Raw genomic sequence first — 23,283 nt, 5'->3', positions numbered from 1 at the left:
CAAGGGTTAACCATGTATATGGATGGGTAACAATAGCTAAAAATGAAATCGTTGATTTCTTTAAATTCATCAACTATCCTGTTGCTGTGCAGTACAGATCAAGCATTTCTTTAAGCTTCATGGCATCCCTCCTGGAACCATCAGAAAACAAAGGTATATCATCGACAAACAACAAGTGAGACAAGAAATCAGATCTACCAGTCCTTATATCCTTTAGAGAACACATCGTTTTTTTTTTGGCTGCCATAAGCTTTAAATTGCTCAGACAATGGGCCCCAGGTTTAAATCCGATGTATTGACTGAGGCCACATGCCCACTTAGTTTCAAATTATGAGATCTGATATATTTGATGTCTTCTGAGCAGTCATATTTGTGGAACATTTTCTCCTGTTTATGTTATGCTGGATGTCAAAGTTTCTAAATACAGTACTTTTCCTGATATTTTGCAGGATGATCTCACACATCAGCTTGCGATGATTATCAGACATAATGAAAATCTGAAGAAGCAGGAAAAGAATGGGGCTCCAGCTCATATTATTACTGAATTTGCTCAATTGTTGCAATTCCACATTGCTACCTATTTTGACAATGAGCTCCCTGGTCAGCCAAGGGTAAATACTCCTCCATCATGATCATTGTTGATATTGCTAGTGTATTTTATGAACTGAATTAATGTTTTATGCTTGTGTCCATCAGGCGACTCAGCGATCGGGACGACCCATCAAGTCCATATGTAGTAGACTGAAGGCCAAGGAGGGTCGCATCCGAGGGAATTTAATGGGGAAACGAGTAGATTTTTCTGCACGTACAGTTATTACTCCTGATCCAAATATCAACATTGATCAGTTAGGAGTGCCGTGGAGTATTGCATTGAACTTGACATATCCAGAAACTGTGACTCCATATAACATGGAGAGGTGGTGTGAATAGCATCAGGATATTATTGTCTTTAAAGTTTAAATTCTGCTGCTGCATATGTATTATTTTAGAATGTATGTTAATCTTTTGTGTATGGATCAAACAGATTAAAGGAGCTTGTAGAGTATGGACCTCACCCTCCTCCAGGGAAAACTGGTGCCAAATACATTATCAGGGAGGATGGCCAGAGACTTGACCTTCGCTACTTGAAGAAGAGCAGTGACCATCATTTAGAGTTGGGTTACAAGGTAGGTATCAACTTTATTGACTGTTCAATTTTCTTTCTAACATTCTCCAGCAATATTCTTATTCTAACATGTTTATCATAGGTGGAGAGGCATTTGAATGATGGAGACTTTGTTCTTTTCAATCGACAACCTAGTCTTCACAAGATGTCTATCATGGGGCACAGGATCAAAATCATGCCATACTCAACGTTTCGACTAAACTTGTCAGTCACATCCCCATATAATGCTGATTTTGATGGTGATGAAATGAATATGCACGTACCACAGTCATTTGAGACGAGAGCAGAAGTCTTGGAACTAATGATGGTGCCAAAGTGCATTGTCTCTCCTCAGTCCAATAGGCCAGTTATGGGTATTGTCCAAGACACACTTTTGGGCTGTCGGAAGATAACAAAAAGAGACACATTCATAGAAAAAGTGAGCGACAGTGTTGTGTTTTATAATTTTATCACATGGAAAAGCTATAATTCTTGTCTGTTTAAGCATTATTTCACGATGGTAATCTTGGTGTTATTTGGGCAGGATGTCTTTATGAATATTTTAATGTGGTGGGAGGATTTTGATGGAAAAATACCTGCTCCGACAATTTACAAGCCAAGGCCAATTTGGACTGGCAAGCAAGTATTTAATCTGATCATTCCAAAGCAGATTAATCTTATAAGGACTTCAGCATGGCATTCGGAGTCTGAATCGGGAGTTATTACACCAGGAGATACTCTTGTACGCATTGAGAAGGGAGAAGTTATCTCAGGCACTCTTTGCAAGAAAACCCTTGGAACTTCTTCAGGAAGTCTTATTCATGTGATCTGGTATACCTTCATGTTCAAATTTTTTCCAGGTTACCTTTTTGTGCAGTTTTTCACTTAGGATGGCATATCTATGTTATTTAATATGTCATGGCAAGTGGCCAGATATGCCATATGATGATATCCAATATTCTGAATGATTATAGGGTGAATATAGTCCTGGTATGTATCTGGTTTGGGTATGATCTGGATAAAGTTGGGATCTATAGTGGATATAGACTGTATGGACCCTGAGTTTTATTTCCAAAAATATTTAACGAAAGGAAACAAAAATAAAAAAAATAGAACATTCTGTATTTTCAGAATGTTTTTGTTCAACTTCAGAAAGTTCTATATGATATGTTGGGTGAAAATCATATGTCGAGTTTTATTGGTCTAGGTGTCTATAGCCTATAATGTGATCTTTTGCATTTTGCAGGGAGGAGGTTGGTCCAGATGCTGCTCGTAAGTTTTTAGGTCACACACAATGGCTTGTTAACTACTGGCTGCTACAGCAGGGTTTCAGTATTGGAATAGGAGACACAATTGCTGATGCTGCAACAATGGAGGTTATCAATGAAACAATATCAAAAGCAAAAAATGAAGTCAAAATGCTTATCAAGGCTGCTCAGGAGAAACAATTAGAGGCAGAACCTGGCCGCACAATGATGGAGTCTTTTGAAAACAGAGTCAATCAGGTAGTCTTAAATCTATTACAGAGTCTTTCCTTCTTCAGGATTTATTATTTGCTACCTCTCGTCATTGTATTTTCTTTTGTAAATGCAGGTGTTGAACAAGGCCCGTGATGATGCAGGAAGTAGTGCTCAAAAAAGTTTATCAGAGAGTAATAATTTGAAGGCAATGGTTACAGCCGGGTCAAAAGGAAGTTTTATTAACATATCACAAATGACTGCTTGTGTGGGACAACAAAATGTAGAAGGAAAACGAATTCCTTATGGATTTGACGGTCGAACTCTTCCCCATTTTACAAAGGATGATAAAGGTCCAGAAAGTCGTGGTTTTGTGGAGAACTCTTATCTTCGTGGCCTGACTCCCCAGGAGTTCTTTTTTCACGCAATGGGAGGTAGAGAAGGGTTGATAGACACTGCTGTGAAGACTTCAGAAACAGGGTACATACAGAGGCGTCTTGTAAAGGCAATGGAGGATATCATGGTTAAATATGACGGGACTGTCAGGAACTCACTTGGTGATGTTATTCAATTTCTATATGGTGAAGATGGTATGGATGCTGTCTGGATTGAGTCACAAAAGCTTGATTCTCTGAAGATGAAAAAGAAGGAGTTTGAAAATGTTTATAAATATGAGCTTGATCAAGAAAATTGGAATCCTAGTTACATGTTACCAGAACATGTTGAAGATTTGAAAACAATCAGGGAGTTCCAGAATGTATTTGATGCAGAAGTGCAGAAACTGGAGTCAGATAGACGACAGCTAGGTATGGAGATTGCACCTAGTGGGGATAACTCGTGGCCTCTGCCTGTAAACCTTAAGAGGCTTATATGGAATAGCCAGAAGACCTTCAAAATTGATGCGAGAAGACCCTCAGACATGCATCCCATGGAGATTGTAGAAGCAATTGACAGATTGCAGGAAAGACTTAAGGTTGTTCCTGGTGATGACCTCATGAGTATTGAGGCACAGAAAAATGCCACTCTCTTTTTCAATATTTTGCTTCGAAGTACATTTGCTAGTAAACGTGTGCTGAAGGAGTACCACCTTACAAGGGAAGCATTTGAATGGGTAGTTGGTGAGATAGAATCTCGTTTCCTGCAGTCCTTAGTAGCTCCAGGTGAGATGATTGGCTGTGTTGCAGCACAGTCCATTGGTGAGCCGGCTACTCAGATGACACTGAATACTTTCCATTATGCTGGTGTCAGTGCCAAGAATGTTACCCTTGGTGTCCCAAGACTTAGGGAAATCATAAATGTTGCAAAGAAAATAAAAACACCATCACTATCTGTGTATCTAAAACCTGAGGTCAACAAGACAAAGGAAAAGGCAAAGAATGTGCAGTGTGCTTTAGAGTACACAACTTTGCGAAGTGTTACAGAGGCTACTGAAGTGTGGTATGATCCAGATCCAATGAGTACTATCATAGAGGAGGATGTTGACTTTGTTAAATCATATTATGAAATGCCAGATGAGGATATTGCACCAGAAAAAATATCTCCATGGCTGCTCCGTATAGAATTGAACAGAGAAATGATGGTAGATAAAAAGCTCAGTATGGCAGACATTGCAGAAAAGATCAACCTCGAGTTTGATGATGATTTGACATGCATTTTTAATGATGATAACGCAGAAAAACTTATTCTACGTATACGTATTATGAATGAAGAGGCTCCTAAAGGGGAAGCGCAAGACCAAAATTCTGAAGATGATGTCTTTTTAAAGAAAATCGAAAGTAACATGCTTACAGAAATGGCTCTAAGGGGAATTCCAGATATCAATAAAGTGTTTATCAAGTCTGGAAAAATCAACAAGTTTGATGAGAATGATGGATTTAAGCCTGAGACAGAATGGATGCTAGATACAGAGGGTGTCAATATGTTAGCTGTCATGTGCCATGAAGATGTAGATGCTACTAGGACAACAAGTAATCACTTGATTGAGGTTATTGAAGTGCTGGGAATAGAGGCTGTGAGGAAAGCTCTTCTGGATGAGCTTCGAGTTGTGATATCATTTGATGGGTCATATGTGAACTACAGGCATTTAGCTATTCTATGTGACACAATGACATATCGAGGTCATTTGATGGCTATTACTAGACATGGTATCAATCGTAATGACACAGGGCCAATGATGAGATGTTCATTTGAGGAGACGGTGGATATCCTTTTGGATGCTGCTGTTTATGCTGAAGGTGACCCTCTTAGGGGTGTTACAGAAAACATCATGCTTGGCCAGTTGGCTCCTATTGGTACAGGTGATTGTGCCTTGTATTTGAATGACCAAATGCTGCAACAGGCTATTGAACTCCAGTTACCCAGCTATATGGAAGGTGTAGACTTTGGTATGTCACCAACTAGGTCTCCTATCACTGGGACACCACATCATGATGCCATGATGTCTCCAAGCTATTTGCTTAGTCCCAGCCTACGTAGCTCACCTATTACAGATGCACAATTTTCTCCATATGTTGGGGGAATGGCCTTCTCTCCATCCTCTTCCCCTGGCTACAGCCCTTCGTCACCAGGGTACAGTCCCTCATCTCCTGGATATAGTCCCACATCGCCTGGTTACAGTCCCACATCTCCAGGATATAGCCCTACATCCCCGGGATATAGTCCTACTTCTCCTTCATATAGTCCAAGCTCTCCTGGATATAGTCCTACTTCTCCAGCATATTCACCTACAAGTCCTTCTTATTCTCCTACATCACCAAGCTATAGTCCCACATCACCAAGCTACAGCCCCACTTCACCAAGCTATAGCCCGACATCCCCAAGTTACAGCCCCACTTCACCTAGTTACAGCCCAACTTCACCTGTTTACAGTCCCACATCCCCAGCGTACAGCCCCACCTCACCGGCATACAGTCCCACATCACCTTCATATAGCCCCACGTCACCTTCATATAGCCCAACATCTCCCGCTTACAGTCCAACATCTCCGGCATACAGCCCGACTTCCCCGGCCTACAGCCCAACATCTCCTAGTTACAGCCCAACATCGCCAAGTTACAGCCCGACATCTCCTGGCTATAGTCCCACATCCCCAAGCTATAGCCCAACATCTCCAAGTTACAATCCAGCTTCTCCAAAGTACAGTCCTACTTCTCCAGCCTATTCTCCAAGTAGTCCAAGATATTCACCATCAAGTCCATATAGTCCAACATCACCAAATTACAACAGGTACAGCTAATGGGATTATGGTTCTGGGTAGTTTTTCCTTTTAAAAAATGATTTATATTTATTATGCTTTGCATATTTATTGATTTGTTCTTGGTATTTTTACAGTCCAAATTCACCTTCTTATTCGCCAACATCTCCATCATTTTCTCAAGCAAGTCCTACTTACAGTCCTACAAGGTATTGCAATATTTTGGCATGACCTTAGTTTTTCAACTGTTGATAATAGCAAGAACTTTGACTTTTTCTTTTTGCAAATGTATAGGTTTCCGAAAAGGTGTTAAGACAGCTACTGTATTAAAAATATTTTCTGGGTATCAATGAAATTAAAAGTTTATATTCCTCTACAACAAAGTACATGGAGATAACACAAAACCTGACATTGCTGCAACCTTGTCCTTGACTCCCAACATAATGAAAAGATACCTTGTTAGCAAAAGCCTTCCAGCACAAAACATGTCATAGTCTATTGTTGACCAACTGACATCATTACATGTTCAAATCTTACTGTTAATGTTTACAGCAATGTCTTCTTCACTCTATTTGCAAAAAGAGATATGTAATGATTTCCTAACGTATAATTGTTGAGCAGAAGTACTAGTAGCCTCCCAGATTCTCACATTGCACAAAAGTCCCTAAGCACAAGTGTGAAATCCCAAGTGCAACTTAGGCAAGCTTCACACTGTTAACTCAATAGCCTTGCCTTTCTTTCTTTAGACTAGACAAACTCTACACTAGCCGGGCTTCCCTCTGGTTAACTAAGCTCAATGTGTTATAGTATATATGGGGAACAAGAGAGAGTTGCAAAAACATAAGTAATATTAAATATTTTTGTACTCTTTGGGTGGTGGATGAAAGGGAAGTTCAGTGCCTTCTTGTTTGGGCTTATGGGGTCAGGTTAGCCTCTAAAAAAGACTGTTCTTATGAAAGATTAGGGGCTATAGACAGTCAAATGATGAGCACAACAGCAGCCCAAATTTGGTCACTAAAACCGCAGATTTGATGGGCGAAAGCGTCTATATGAGATCCACTTTCAAGACAACACTAAGGGTAGTACCTACGTAAAGATTGTTTACAGATGCAATGAATCTAGTGATGTTAAATACATAATATTTTCCTCTTCAAAGGAATTACAAAATAGAGAAGAGTCTATGACATCTAACTCTTTCCATTGTAGCGATTTTGCTCCACTATGGCCCATTAGTCGAGGCAGGCATCCAGATGCCTGCAAAGACAGCTGCCAATAGTGCTTCAAGAACAAGATTCACTTCAACAAAAAGACAACTATTTCCAGAAGAGCTTGGACAAAGATAGATGCGACTTTATTCCAAAGCTTTGGGGCTATTCTACTCACACCTTACACAAATGGACATAGACTAGATCATTTAACTGTTTTTTATCCAAACGGTTTCTCTTCTTCGTGTGAATCCTCTCAAAGATAGACCAATTGCGCTCACACCCAATAGCACTGCAAGCTTGACTCAAAATACGAATTGCAAACTTCTGCAAATGAGGACAATGGCTACCAAAAGCCTTCCACCATTGTACTGCAAAAAACATAGGAGTGTAATGAGTTAGCTCAACAAAATTACAAATTATATCCAACTTTCTAATTATAAACAATTTAACAAAATAAGTATTAAGGATTTGAAAATTGAAATTTATGTTTACCTGGCTCATCTGCTTCCCTTTCAATCTTTGCTAGGTTCTCCCCAAAGGTACCTGTGGCTTTTCTAAAGGTTGTGACCTGTTGGTGTATCTCCAACTGATCACACTCCAATGGGATCATGCGATCAATGCAGTCAATCAATCCATCTCTAACCTCCCCACTCAAAGCTCCTGCCACCAGAGCTTTGTTATGATATCGTGGGTTCAAAAAACATCGAGCTGCATGTATAGGGCGATGGAGTTGATTGTTCCATCTTTCATCAATGATTGCCCAAATGGGCCCATACTTAGCCGCTTTATCCTTATATGCCTTCTTTATTTTCTCCTTTGCTTGATCCATAGCCTCATAAATGAAGCCCATAGCTAATCTTTCCCCATCCACCAACAACAACATCTTAACCAGTGGCTCAACAACCTTCACAATCTCTGCTGCTTTTCTCCAAAATATTTCTTCATTAACTTTCTTTTTCAATTCATCATTGGAAAATATATTTTGTAAGTTTCTATGTTGTGAAAGCATAGATTGCAATGTCAAAAAATGAGTAGCAAATCTAGTGATGGCAGGCCTAATAATATCCCGACCCCCTGTGTGTCTCCTCATAAGGCTCAAAATCCATGAATGATTGTAGATAAATTTTGTTATGTTTTTGTCATGAACTACAGTGTTTTTGACCCAATCTAATTTGCCAAAATCGTCAAGCATGAGGTCTATGCAATGTGCAGCACATGGGGTCCAAAATATGGTTTTGTGTTTTTCCTCTAATAGTTCACCAACAAGAACATAGTTAGAGGCATTATCTGTGATGATGTGAACAACATTAGCCACTCCCACCTCCCACCTCCTCAACAACCTCATCCAATAGCTGAAACAATAATTGTCCATTTTTCACCCTATCAGAAGCATCAACTGATTTTAGAAACATGGTTCCCTGTGGGTAGAAGATAAGAAAGTTTATGATGGTACGGTTCCTTTGATCAGTCCATCCATCTGACATGATGGTACATCCTGTTCTTGCCCGCGAGTCATTGAAATCTTTCAAATACTCATTAATGGAGGAAATTTCTTTCTGCAAATGATACCCCCTTATCTCATGCATAGTAGGGCCTTTCAAGCCTTTTTCCAGCAACAAATATGGCATCAAACATAGGTCATAATATGGTGAACGAGAAGCATTGAAGGGGATATCAACATCATACCACCATCTACATATGTAATCACAAGCAATCTCTCTCAATTCTTTTTTCCAATGGGTCATCTAAAGTGGGCTGCAAAGTTCTACTAGCTTCAGGACCATGTGCATCTGATGGAGAGGAGGGTGTGACAATGAAATAACTTCTGATATTCATATCACCTTTCTTTTTCATTTTACCCTTACCCTTTTCTTGAATAGACTCCAAAGAGGGAGGAACATATCAGAAGGGGTTGGATGCATCAGTACAAGGGATAGAAGAAGAACCCTCAAAATCAAAATGGGGGTTGGTAGCCATCATTTTTTGTATACTCTTTCTCCCAATTTCAGCCTCTATTTATTTTTGCTTAGTGTTTTCTTCTTTAAACTTCTCAAAGCTATTTAACAACTCCTTCCTAATCTCCCCAATTTCTGGTGATTCACATGGAGTAATTTGGCCTCTAATTTCTGACAAGTGTTGTTTCAGCCTATTAATGTCCCCAGGACCATCCTTAATTTTTCTATGGCAAAATTTGCAAGGCATTTGACTATCAACCATTTCAACATATGCCCAAGCAACATCTTTCACTCTAGGTGCCATTTTTTGACTTGGAAATGAAAGGAAAAAAATTTGAAAATGAAAACAAAAAAAATAGCATTGCTTCAATGTTTATTTCTTTCACAAAAACATTATTTTCAATTTCCAGATTTGCAGAAAAAAAATAAATAAGCAAAAACAGATTTTTAGAAGTGAAAAAAATACCTCAAGGCACAAACTGCCTCTTCAAGGTTGCTCCAACAAACCAACTCCTCAATGCTGCTCCAATGGCTGCCCAAGAAGCCCCTCACTGCTGCTACAATGCTTGCTCAAGACTCGTCACTGCTGCTCCAAAAACAAACTCCACAACTCTTCACAAATTTTCACTCAAATGCAATGAGATGGCTGTTAGGAAATTAGAGGGGTTGGGTAGGTTTTATAGGGTTTAGGAGAGGGAAATGGACCCCAAAGAACCCAAAGGCACCTTAGAATGGGCTTTGGGGTCCCCAAAAACCCAAGTTCAAAAGAAAGGACGCATTTTGGCTGCTCTTACCGAGTTGGCTTGGACTCGGCCAATCTGGCCGGGTTGTTACCAAGCCGGCCAAGTCGGTATCCAACTCAGCCAGCTCAGTAACAACCCAACCAACCGAACTGAGTCACCCACCGGGTCGACCCGGTCAGCTATCAACCCGGATTGACTCGGCCAGGTCTTAAAACAGTGTGTGAAACAACTAGCAAGTTTCCACCAAGCTGGAATCCTTTATTAGGTTGTGAGTTCAACCTCAGAAGTTGCTGTTGAATGAAAACAAACTTTCAAGTTTTTAGCTTCACTGAGGTTGATATGCAGAGATGCTAGAGACATAATGAACTGTTTGTTTAATGCATGTGAAATATGTTGAAAGAGTCTAATATATACAACTAAGAACAAAAGGAAACAACTCAGTAGATTGTTTTCAAGGTTTTTAATTGCCAATACAATAATATCGTTAAATCTCCAATACCAAATCTGATTTATTTATACTTCAACAATTATATTATACCCAGAAATTATTTACTCCATAAAATCTGAAAACTGCTGGAAAATAAATCTATTGGTATTTTAAGTTCAAAAATTAAAATGCAGTGGACATAAAAAAAGGGAAATCAATCACATAACAGCAGAAATTTCTGCCTAAACATTCCTCCTCCTTTATATTACTCAGGAAAATTAGGGCCTAGACCCACAGAGAATACACAAAAAAATTGCAGATGTTGGAACTTGCAAATCGGCCCCTCTGGAAATTCAGTGTCAAGGAATTCAGCCCTAGAAAATTTGGCCTCTCTCACCAACAAACTCAGCCCCTTCTCACCTCGTGCGGGCCCTGCACAATTGAGAAAATTGGCCCCGGCAATTTCGACCCTCCTCTTCAGCAATTTGGTTTCTTTCTTTTACTTGGCCTCCCTGAAATTTCCTTGCTGCAACCCTTTTATCTTCTCTTCAGTCCTGGAGTCTATCACTCCAGAAATTCGCTTTGTCAACAATAGCAATGTAATGTAATGTGTCTACATCCTCTCCCATAGGTACTCATTATAATTTCTCCATGGGCCAAATCTTTAATCTCCACAGCGATATATGGCCAAGATTAAATCCCAACCTTCTTATATCAACGGTGGATATTAGATTTGAGTCACTTAGATAATTTAATATTTATCCTTGGATAAAACATTAGCCCAAAGTCAACATTAATTAATTAATCAATGTACTTCTCATTTGAGTCACTTAGATAATTTAATATTTATCCTTGGATAAAACATTAGCCCAAAGTCAACATTAATTAAGTAATTAATCAATGTACTTCTCCTAAGTTAAAACAGAGGGAGGAGACATATTAGCTGCTTCTCTCGAACCACCACCTAAAGAGGACTTCTTCTCTTGCATGCTAGACCCAAGCCTATGTAGAAGACCTTCCGAAGCTACAAAATCAATAAATATGTTGTTATTTCTGTTAGAAATCAGCAAGTTAGAAAGATTTTCTTATGTTGATAATTACTTGTGATATTTTGTATTCTTATTATATTTTATGTTCTTTACATCAAACAATCATTAGATCAAAACACGAAGATCAACGATGCCAGATGTAGGCACTCAACTAGGGCTAAAACCCCTCTCTAAGGGAAAACCTAGTCAAACTCTTCCACTAATCAAATTGAGATAGACCAAGACCTTAAACCTAACCAAAAGACCTTCCTCCTCCACCAAGTCAGCCTTCCAATACGATTCAACAAACTTTAGTAGTCTCTTCTAGTCGAGCGGCTACAACCTAGTAAAAATCCTAAATTCCGGCCCAACTACTCCAGAATTTCGGCCCAACTACAATGTTGCAATTTCAGCCCTTCCAACAACCCAACAACTTCGCACGTGTGAGATAAAGAGAGAGATAATTTGATTTCTTTTGCTTGACAAATGCTTCCTTCTCCATCGCTATTCTTTCCTCCTTCATTGACTTTCACACCCTTTTTCTTCGCCAACAACTGTAGATCAAATATCTTGTGAATGTGCTCCAAATGAGGTTGAGTTGCTGCCTTTATATAGTGAATCTGCGAGGTCGAATTCCCTTGATGAGGTAGACTTGTCCTTCTTGAGGCCAACTTGGTATTTTACATTAAAATACATTTCTTTCTTGATAGATGAAGCCCAAGAAGGGTCTTTGACATAAACCCTAGAAGCCTACAATGGAGGCTTTGACCTAAAAAGAATTGACCCAAGCATCAAACCCATGCTTTAATAAGTCAATTTATTTTATAATAAAAAATCATTTTTCTTTCTTTTGACAAATACATTACATCATGATTCAAATACAATTATGAAGGTCGTCACTAGTTACACTTTTTCATCACTCCCTCTTACTCTATGAAGAGTTCACAACACACGCAATGCTATAGCTCCCTTTCGACTTAGAGAGATCAACAACTACCTTCTTTTATAACATCAGAGAAATTTCAACCTTTCTAGGCTTCATTCTTTCTCATGGCATCAGGTCATCTTGATCATCATCATTCTTGTAGCTTCCTTCATCATGCTTATTATTATCTGTCAGACCAGGAGGTAACTCCTCAAATCAAAACTCATATTATTCATTCAGGTTGTTCATTATTATATACAAGAGGGAGTGACTGTTCGGTTCATCTTCCGATGACTCTCTATCTTCTTTATTATTCATTTACATTAATTACAGTTGTACGCCCGATCCCTCTGATGAGGTGTCAACATTCCCCCCTTAATCTGAAGGGATGTTGGTGAGCCCAAGCATTGTTTTGAATCTTTCAAGCTTTTCTGTTCCAAGTGCTTTGGTGAAGATGTCTGCAATTTGCTCATTAGTGGAACAATGGCGGAGATGGATTGTTTTGGCTTCAACATGATGTCGAATCAGATGATATTTAGTATTGATGTGCTTTGTTCGATCATGGAACTTTGGGTTCTTGGCCAACTTTATTGCATAGGTATTGTCAATCATGAGTGGAGTCGGTTGTACTTGTTTTACCCGCAAATCTTCAAGAATTTTCCTGAGCCACACAATTTTTTTTGTTGCCTCAGCTGCTATGACATATTCTGCCTCTGTTGTGGAATCTGTTGGAACTAATTGTTTGCGTGATCTCTAGGAGACAGCTCCTGATCCAAGACTCATAGCATAAGCTGAAGTAGATACCCCAGTTCTTTGTCTCCATCGAAGTCTGAATCAGAGTATCCAATCAAGCTGAAGTCGCCCACCTGTGTATATTTGATTCCAAAGTCTTGAGTTCTCTTCAAGTACTTTAGAACTCTTTTTGCGGCAGACCAATGTCCCTCACAAGGCTTTTGCATAAATCTGGAGAGGATTCCAACAACAAACGAAATGTCTGGTCTGGTAGTAGTTAGGTAGTTGAGACTTCCTACAAGTTGTCTATACTTTGTTGCATCCTCAAATTCTTTCAATGGATGTGAGCTTTAAGTTTTGTTCCATTGGAGTAGTCAGAGGATTGCATTCAGTCATGCCAACCCTGTTCAACAGATCTCCAATGTACTTCTTTTGAGAAAGGAATATGGACTTCGGATGTTGAGTCACTTCAATACCAAGATAGTAATGAACATAGCCCAAATCAATCATTTCAAAATCTTTCTTCATTTCCTTCTTTATGGATGCAATGTAGCTTTCATTGTTCCCTGTCATCAAAAGATCATCTACATATACCACAAGATATACAACTGTTTTGCCAACTTTCTTGACAAACAAAGTTGCATCATCAAGATCATAATGTTTGAAATTGAGTTTTAGAAGATGCTCAGTCAGTTTTTCATATCAGGCTCGTGGTGCTTGCTTGAGGCCATACAAGGATTTCACAAGTTTGCATACTTTATGTTCATGTCCTTTCACAGCAAATCCTTCAGGCTAGGGTATAAAAACATTTTCTTTTAGATCTCCATTCAAGAAATCAGTGTTTACATCCATTTGATGGACTTTCCAACCGTTTTGAGCGGCTAGGGCAAAGAGTGTTCGAATGGTAGCCTGTTTTGTTGTGGGGGCAAAAGTTTCCTCATAATCGACCCATTCCTTCTATGCTAAACCTTTTGCCACAAGCCTGGCTTTGTGCTTGTCAAGTGAGTCATCAACTTTATACTTGTTCTTGTAGACCCACTTGCAACCAATTGGTTTAGTTCCCAATGGAGGATCAACCAGCTTTCAAGTGCCATTCTTTATCAAGGCATCATACTCATTTTGCATTGCTTCTCTCCATTCATCATGAGAAGTAGCTTCTTTGAAGGAAGTTGGTTCAAAATCTGTAGACAAATTGAATTCACAATCATAAGAAACATCCATAGCAACAGGTGAATCAAAGTCATCTACATTACCTCCATTTTTCCGGCTTGAATTTCTAGTTCCTGTCTTTCCAACCTCATCAGGATGAACACTTTCAAGTGTCTTTGTCAACCACTTTGGGAGACCTTTCTCAGATGGTCCAGGCTGCTCCGTTGATTGAGTTGGGATTGAACCAAGACTGAGTCTCCTAATTCTGTCAATCACATCACTCAAAGTATCATCTGTTGTTGGAGTTTCATGTAGGGGAGAGAGTGCTTCAAAAGAAGATTCCACAGGTTGATCTAGTATAGGAATCCCCCCTTCAAGATGTGGAATCTGATTATCAAATTCTTGAAATGATTTTGCATTTGTGAATCTATCCAAGCGATCAAGTTGCCTTTCAACAACATTGTCAGTTTTGGATGATTCAAGAAAGATTACATCTCTAGATACAACAAACTTTTTGTTGACTTCATCATAGAGACGGTATGCTTTGGAGGTGTTTGAATACCCCAAGAAGATACAGTTACGACTTTTTGCACCAAGTTTGTTTCTATGTACCTTTGGTATCAAGGCATAACAGGTGGAACCAAAGACCCTGAGATGCTTTACCGAAGGAATGTGCCCATACCACATTTCATAAGGAGTCTTGTTTATGATAGCATTAGATGGACATCTATTCTTTATATCTATAGCACAAAGAACTGCATCAACCCAAAAAATCATTTTTACATTTTTGAAAAACAGCATGGAGCGTACCAACACATTCTGGTGTAGTCATCAATAAATGTCGTCATATATTTATTTCCATGTGCAGAAGGAACAGGCATTGGACCACATAAATCTGAATGAATGAGTTCAAATTTTCTATGTGCTCTTGAATGTGAATCATGAAAACATTGTTTGCTATACTTTCCTAGAATGCAAGCATCACATTGCTTAAGTTTCCTAGAATTGTAGGCAAACCAGTAACACCATTTTCTTCAACAAGCGAAGGCTGTCATAGTTCAAGTGTCCAAATCTAGCATGTCATAATAAACTTGATGGAAATGTACCTTCTTCATAATGAGAATTGTATGAGAAATTTTGTGCACGAGTAGAAGTACCCTGCAGCTTGAGAAGCCCTTCTTCTTCTATCCCCGTCATGACAAGTGAGTGGTGTGATGCTTTTCTCACCTCAAGCTTGCCATCAAACGTATGAATGGAGTGTCCTTGCTGGCGGATGTGGACCAAGGACAACAAGTTTCTCCTTAGCTGTGGGAGATATAGAACATGATGTAGAAGAAAGTCTGGAAGACCAGGCAATTTAAGCCTGATTGTGCTAAGCCCTGATGGTTTGAGTTTTGATTTGGCTGCAAAGTATACTGCTCCATCAACATTGTCAGTAAATTCTTCAAAAAAATCTTTTCTAAAAGTCGTGGCAAGTTGCTCCTAAATCAAGCAGCCAATCATTTTTCCAAGAAGCAAGTGAAGCATTAAATAAGTCTTCATTTACTCCAATATTACAGTGTGTCACAATATAGTGAGAGAATTCAGGTGATTTACCTTTGTTTGTGTCCTTAGTTTTACATTTGGGTTGGTTTCTTTGCTGCTCAATTTTGTCCCAAGGTAACTTGCATGTGGATGCATCACGTGATCCATTTCTTTTGCAACGTATGCAGTGCAAATATGACTTTTCTCCTTGAGAGTGTCTGCCCCCTCTGCCTCTGAAATATCTTCCTCTTCCTCTTCGACCACCTCTTTCTCTGGAAGAATCTTGGACACGATTATTCTATTTATGAGCAAGCACACAACCTCTTCAGAAGATTCAGGGGTTGTTTTCTTCCCAAAAGCTTTCTCTCTTTCAACAATTTTTTTCACAAGGGAGTCAAAGGTAATATATTTGAGATTTCCATTTGCTTGCAATGACTCAAGATAATTGGCGTAAGTAGGATAAAGTGCCTTCAGAAAAGTGATAAGAGGAATATCCAATTCAACCTTAGTGACTTTGATATCATGCATTATAGATTTTACTTCGAATGCAAGAGCAAGAGGATCATTATTTTTTAATTCAAGGGTGAAGAGTTTAATCATGAGTTGAACAACTTCAAGTGCAGAGTGTGAGTCATAGAGTTCCTTCAGCTTTTGTAAGGCTTCGAATGCATTTGAAAATGGTGAAATGTGTCGACTCACCTCTTCACTTACTAATGCTGCAATCAATGCATAGGCTTTGCTGTTCTTATTTTCCCAAATGGCGAGCTCCTTGTCTGAGGTAGGCTGGAGTGGCGTTTCGTATCCTTCTCCAACACACATTCCTTTCCATAGCTCATTAAAAATGAGAGTGTGTTGGATTTTCCGCGACCATTCAGGATAATTCTCCTTTCCATTGAGAACTACTCCCACAATAGATATAATTGAATGCATTGTAAAATCTGTGTACTGTGGAAAAATAAAAAAATCGCTCTTCTACTGGTAAAATATGCAGCAATGTTGTTAAAAGCGCGATCGGGATTTAATCGGCGCCGGGAAAAAAGCGGAAAAAATCGTTAAAATCGGGAAAAAATCGGAAAAAATCGGGAAAAAATCGGGAAAAAATCGTTTGGCACAAAAATATTCATTTTTTTTCATTTTTTTTAATATCTAAACCATCTACAACATAAAATAAATACATTGACACATAAATATGATAAAAAAACTAATATATAAGATGTTTAATATCATTTCTAGCGCTAAAATCACACATAACATTGAATCATGTCCTGAATAGTAAGTCCTGAGTCCCAACTCAGCCTCAAAATATCAACAAAAAATATGATAATGTATCTCATCATGTCATAATGTCATATACAATAAAATGAAAGTCTAATCCTATTGATTTCCTCTGCCCCTCTTGCGAGAAAATGCCACAGCTTTCCCTTTCCCTCTAGATGTAAGATGCTGGTGCCCGTGCAGGTGGAAATGGCAGTGGAGTCTGATGTGATCTAGACGTTGAAGAACTAGAAGTAGGAGCTATAGGAGGTAGACCACGTCCTCTACTGGTGGCAGGGGTAGCCCGGGCAGGTGGTGTCACCTGGAAACATTACAATCTCCCAATCCTGAAATCCTGAAAAACTGATAAGTCTGCTGGATTTTAAATGAAATCTAAAATTCTACTTTCTCCATATGAAATCCAATGAGGCTGGAACCACTCTCAAACATCCTGAGTCATTTCATGGTAATGTTAAAAATTTAAGTAAAAGGATGAAAATGAAGATTAAGGAGAATGTCACTTTTACTTTAAGAATTTAACATTACCATGAATAGCATATCCATACTAGGGCCTAGACTTGATCATTAAGCTACCCCACTCAAAAATTATTTGTTTCTTTCAAAAAACATTGCATGAAAAAACCCAAAAAAAGTTATAAAACTATGCTGTCTTGAGCCCCCACGATTTTTTGGTTAAAAATCGCGATTTTTTGAAAAACTCGCGATTTTTTCGAAAAAATCGTGTATAAAAAAAAATGCCGATTTTTATGGGTAAAAATCGCGATAAAATCGGCACTGCGAAAAAATCGCGATTTTCCGATAAAATCGCGATTTTATCGCGATTTTAACAACACTGATATGCAGAATATCTACAAGATCTTAAAGATTATGTACCTGCAAAACTTCAATGGCAAGTACAACCAAATAGAAATACATAGAAGCATGAAGTTAACTATATCAAAATCATGTCATCATAATGGAAGCATGAAAACATTCAAGCTTTAGACATCAAATACCAAAACTTAGTTAGGTTCATAATTAGCAAGGGTTATATCTTTTATATACTAGACTTCAATATCTTGCTAGGGTTTTGTCATAAACCCTAGACTCCATCTTGAGACACAAAGCCTTGGATATCAACAACTGAATCAAGATATCATTCCAATCATATACATCTAAGGTTTCAACAATATACTTTTAGAATTGCATGTCAAACTCTACTAGGGTTTGTTGCAAACCCTAGATTTTTATCATCAAAGTTAAATCATATCAATAATCGAATGTACTTCTAGGGTTTCATTATCATGCCCTAAAGTATCAACCTCTATTAGGGTTTTGTTACAAACTCTAGATTTCAAAAACATGAATATAAATGCTCAAGTTGGCATATCAACACTTTATCTCTAGGGTTTCATTGTTATTTCCTTATATTGATTCCTTTCTATGATTTCTTTGTAAACCCTAGATGCAAACATCAATATATCGAAGTTAGGTATACAACAATTTTGACTAGGCTAGGGTTTTGATCATACAAACAAATATACACCTAGAGTTTCATTCTTAGGATCTTACTTTAGTTATTACAAGGGTTTTGTTCATAAACCCTAATTCACCAAACCTTAAAAATCTAGGGCTTCATTATATAATCTAGACATTAACAATGAACCCAAAAGGACTAGGGTTTTTATCATGACATTATCAAAACCCTAAATTTTAAAAGAATAAGATCTCTAGACTTTATCAACTACCCCTAAGTAGATTAGGGTTTCATTATTTAACATTGACATACCCTTAGCAACAAAAGGCTAGGGTTTTACAGTGAACCCTAAGGGTTAGGGTTTCACAAGAATGATCAAATGACAAGAGACAATATAACGAGGGTAGATTCAATCTAATGATTAATCACCCTAACAAGAATCTTTAAGATTCAAAACCCTAGACATAACGATGTCAGTATTGTAAAGCAAATTTAAAAAGAGAATGATCATACCTTTTTTATGGAGAGAACCTTGTAACAAAACTTGAAGTCTAAGACATACCTTGAGTTGTTTTTTAACAAACCTTGTAGGACATCAATTTTTGAAGGGCTTTCTTTGCAACAAAACTTATTTCATGATTCAAGTCTTTTTGTTGAAGTCTCCTACAAAACCTTTATGTATTCTGCAAGCTTTCCTAACCAAGGAAAATATAAAGAAAATGTTATTAGTAAACAATACAAGCAAATCTCGATATGAGGAGGAAACCAAACATGAAAGATCTTTCCAACTGTTAATTCCTGATGCAAAAGAGTTCCAAGATTTTGGTAGACCTAGAATTGCAGCAATCACGAGTTCTTTCCCAGGTACAACTTCATCAATCGCTTGGAGTTCATCTCTTATTCTAGAGATCCTTACAAAAGATGATGACAAAGGATCATCTTTTGCCATCTTTATTGTTCTTAGTTCATTCTTGAGACTAGGTATTTGTCCAATGTTCTTGATGGTAAATAACTTGGAGAGGCATTCATACATTTCTTATGCAGAATCTATATTGGATATATATGGGAGATTAGATTGTCCTTCGTTCTATCTACTATGAGATTCATGGTCAAGATGTCAGTTTCCTTGAATTTCTCCTTTCCTACATCATCTGTAAGTTTCTTAACTTTTCCTTAAACAAGATCCAAAAATTTATGCCTAGCGAGAATAAGATCTACCCTCTTTTTCCATGCCTTGTAGTTGGAAGCTCCTTCTAGCTTGTTTTCAGACTTCATTGTCATGTCTTCTTTTCTTGATATAGTAGACCTTCCTCTTCTTATATGATGCTTATCTTTTGACCCTTTCAGTAGATCTTCAAGCTGCCTTTTTCTTCCTTCTTCACCTTAGCTCTGAAACCATTTTAGAAAATTAGAAAGGCAGAAAGGTTTTCTTATGTCGATAATTACTTGTGATATTCTAGTATCCTTATTATCTTTTATGTTCTTTAATCTTTTTTACATCAAGCAATCATCAAATCAAAACATGAAGATCAACGACGTTAGATGTAGGCACTCGGCCAGGGCCAAAACCCCTCTCTAGGGGAAAACCCAGTCAAACTCTTCCACTAATCAAATTGAGATAGACCAAGACCTTAGTCTCTTCTAGTCCAACAACTACAGCCCAACAACACTCCAAAATTTCAGCCCAGCGACAGTACTGCAATTTCGACCCTTCCAGCGACCCAACAATTTCATTGTTTGGGACAAGGAGAGAGAAGATTCTATTTCTTTTGCTTGACAAAGACTTCCTTCTATTAGCCTATTTTTTTTTCCTTCCTTGAATTTCACACCCTTTTTCTTCTCCAGCAACTGCAGATCGAACTCTTTGTGAATGTGCTCCAAATGAGGTCAAGTTGCTGCCTTTATATAGTGAATCTGTGAGGTCGAATTCCCTTGATGAGGCTGACTTGGTGCAGGAGACATAAAAGACCTATTTTACATTAAAATAAATTTATTTCTTGATAGCTGAAGCCCGAGAAGGGTCTTTTACATGATGACAAAGACTAGGATTCTTGACATAAACCCTAGAAGTCTGCAATGCAGGCTTTGACCTAAGAACCATTGACCCAAACATGAAACCCATGCTTTAATAAATCAATTTATTTTATAATAAAAATTCCTTTTTTCTTTCTTTTGACAAATGCATTACATCATGTCTCAAATATAATTATGAAGACTGACACTAGTTACATTTATTCAACAATTTCATGGTTTTATTCAGTTGCACACGGTTATAGTATGTCAGGACAGTTCCAATGGATATGATGATTTTATGTCAAATGTCGTAGAACCACTCTCATCTGTTTTTTGTTGCAAAGTGCATATTTGAAAGAAACCCTCCTGCAAATAGAAAACTATTTTACTGTTGGAGATTTATTCAAAGGCATCCTGAAACCATTCTGCATATATCTCTACAAAGGACATCAGTTGTGCAGTCCATTGGAATTTTAAGAGCAAATGACCAAACACACAATTCAGTTACTTTGACCTGTGTTGATAACTGTAATTGTCCACAAAATTAGAATGAAGTCCAACTGGCCATGAATGTTAGGCAGGTAAAGACACCCTTTTAAGAGGCATTCTGGTTGATATGGGGATGAAATATAGAATTTTGACATATTCTCCAATATCTAGATCAGTACAGCAATTTAGATGAATGAAACCTGTTGATAAAAATTCCTGACATGAGCTTGCATGCACATGTGCTGGCTATATCTTCAATTAGAATGTGCCAGCGGTTTAGTGCTTCCAATTTATAAGGCAGTGATTCTTCTTCAACTCTATTGCATTCATATGTTTCATTATGGTAAATTCTGCATATGCTGTCTAGAATACAGACATTATTCAAAAAACTGTTTGGATTTACCTCATGTTATATAATTACATGTATGAATATCTAAAATATGTTTCTTGAAGACTAAAATCTTCTGCCAATTCTGGTCTTCACCCACAAATCATGTAACTTGTGTTATACATTATCCCACTTTTGCAGTGGGTATAAATTATCACTGTTTTAGTTGGAATGCATACTGATACAGAAATTTTTTGCAGCCCTCCGTATTCTCCAGCAAGTCCTGCATTCAGTCCCAGTTCACCTCAGTATAGGTAAGCATCTCGTGGAAGGTTTTTTCTCGAATATTTTAAGGTCTGCCGTCCACGTTTAGAGTATCATGATGAAAGTATTTGGTTATTTAAAATTTTCACCTTGTCCCTGGGGATTTCGCAAATCGGCTATTTAATAATTGTTGTTTTCCTGTTACAGTCCCAGTGGTGGCTATTCTCCAACTGCACCTGGCTATTCTCCATCCTCAACAAGCCAATATACTCCACAATTCAGCAACAAAGATGAGGGAAGTACTCGGTGATCATCACCAGCAGAGTTTACTAGCTTTTAGTTTCACCCTGAATCTAAAATTTTCTGGGGCAAAAACATGGATGTGCAACAATTTCATGGTGTGGTAGAATTATATCTTGTCAATGGACTTTGTATTTAGCAGTATTCTACTTTCATGACTGTAAGAACATTGCACTTTTCAAAACTCATTTTTACAGAAAATTCAAAATGTAGGGTACTAAGAAAATACGACGATCAGAACTAAAAAATGGAATTTTGAATTTCCATTTGTTTACAATATCATGTATTGATGTTTTGGTCTTGGGAATGGTCTTCGTTATTTTCTCATGTGCAAGTACATCATTTTGCTGAGTCAAAAGATGGCTCAATCGATTTGGTTTGGACTTTATTTCAGATTGATCAATAGCTTTATATTTTAAAACTTTTTTCCAATATTGATTCAGCTTTTTGAGAAACTATTTGATTCTTTTTCTTAAGAAAACTATCATACTTGCCTTTTTAGTACTGTTTTCCTTTTGATGTCAGAACACATTCTTTTAATTTGGAAATTTATCGATGTATCGGTGCTTTTTATATTCTGGTCATTTTTAGCAAGGGAGAGTGCTAAACAGTGAAACTTCTACAACGGTGTTTTGATCAATAAAAGATTGGTTGATGTTATTATTAAATATTCAATATAACCTTCGAAGTGGCCCACTTATTTTCATGGAAAATAGTGACACAAGTAGAATTCTGACCCAACCATTGAGAGGAGATGAGCACAATGACCAGGCCCTTGTGTGCAAAATGTTTTTAGAGCTAATTATACAAAGGGATGAAAAAATCAATTCAAAAACAATGATGGAGAAGTTTTTATGTTGCACTAATCTGAAAAGCAAGAATCTCTTCTGTAAAAGTGTATGGCTGTGTGCATTGTTAATGAGGCACCGGGTTCTACGCTTTTGCTTATGTTTCATGTGTAAATGAATGATAAACAGCGATAGGCCTAGATTTGTCCATGAAGCTTTGAACATAATTGTCATAGAATCAACCAGTGAGTCTTGTCATTCTTATGTGGCCTTCATACTTCCTTTTAGATATTGAAGTCTTCAATATTTGTAGTTGAGTTCTCAAAAAGCAGAAAAGATAATTTCCTAGAGTACATTGCCAATGGGTATGTACTATGAGTCAAGCTTCACTGTGGCTCTAGATTTCAGTGGGTTTTCTATATATCCTTTTGTAGTTAATTTAGTTCAGTATTTATAAGGTGAGATTAAGAAAAGAAACTTGTGTTCATATATGTGTTCATATATGTGTGTGTAGGGTTTGTATATGATAGTGTTTGTCTTGCAAGAGCACCATGCCAATGCAAAACTTTTCCTTTCAATTGGCACCAAGATTGCAGTATGGATTATATTAGATAGCTTACTCGTATGTTCAGTTAAGGGTAGTTACTTCAATATTATGATATTTTGTTGGATTCTATGTGTTTGTTGTTTGCTAGGAGGTGCATGCTACAACTTAGTAAGGGAGGATGTATCACAACATTGTGATGTTCATTTTTCGATGATCAAATCTTTCAATGTGCTTGGTGAATCTGGGGTTAAAATGAATCTAGATTGTTTGCAATCACAATTCAAAATAATGTAATCTCTTTAACAAAATGTATCTAATAACATAATCCTATAAACAAT

The 23,283-nt window shown here is 37.7% G+C and overlaps 1 protein-coding gene across 1 annotated transcript in view; it reads left to right on the top strand.

Moving 5' to 3' along the window:
- LOC149157186 (DNA-directed RNA polymerase II subunit RPB1-like) overlaps positions 1–21,937 on the top strand; it is a 48,590-nt gene extending 26,653 nt beyond the window's left edge. Inside the window, exons 5-14 of the mRNA XM_089439188.1 lie at positions 450–611; positions 697–917; positions 1,025–1,166; positions 1,248–1,583; positions 1,689–1,975; positions 2,391–2,649; positions 2,738–5,826; positions 5,932–6,003; positions 21,307–21,360; positions 21,518–21,937. Coding sequence (XP_089295314.1) covers positions 450–611; positions 697–917; positions 1,025–1,166; positions 1,248–1,583; positions 1,689–1,975; positions 2,391–2,649; positions 2,738–5,826; positions 5,932–6,003; positions 21,307–21,360; positions 21,518–21,620 — 4,725 coding nt within the window. The 3' untranslated portion in view covers positions 21,621–21,937. The remainder of the gene's footprint in view (positions 1–449; positions 612–696; positions 918–1,024; positions 1,167–1,247; positions 1,584–1,688; positions 1,976–2,390; positions 2,650–2,737; positions 5,827–5,931; positions 6,004–21,306; positions 21,361–21,517) is intronic.
- Positions 21,938–23,283: the final 1,346 nt, after the last annotated feature.

This window comes from Pinus tabuliformis, chromosome 9 (genome assembly GCF_031772625.1).
Source record: "Pinus tabuliformis cultivar Carrire ecotype Pingquan chromosome 9, CPIR1, whole genome shotgun sequence".
Taxonomy (NCBI): domain Eukaryota; kingdom Viridiplantae; phylum Streptophyta; class Pinopsida; order Pinales; family Pinaceae; genus Pinus; species Pinus tabuliformis.
The sequence above is the reverse complement of the archived record's forward strand: the minus strand, read 5'-3'. Positions and strand labels throughout refer to the sequence as shown.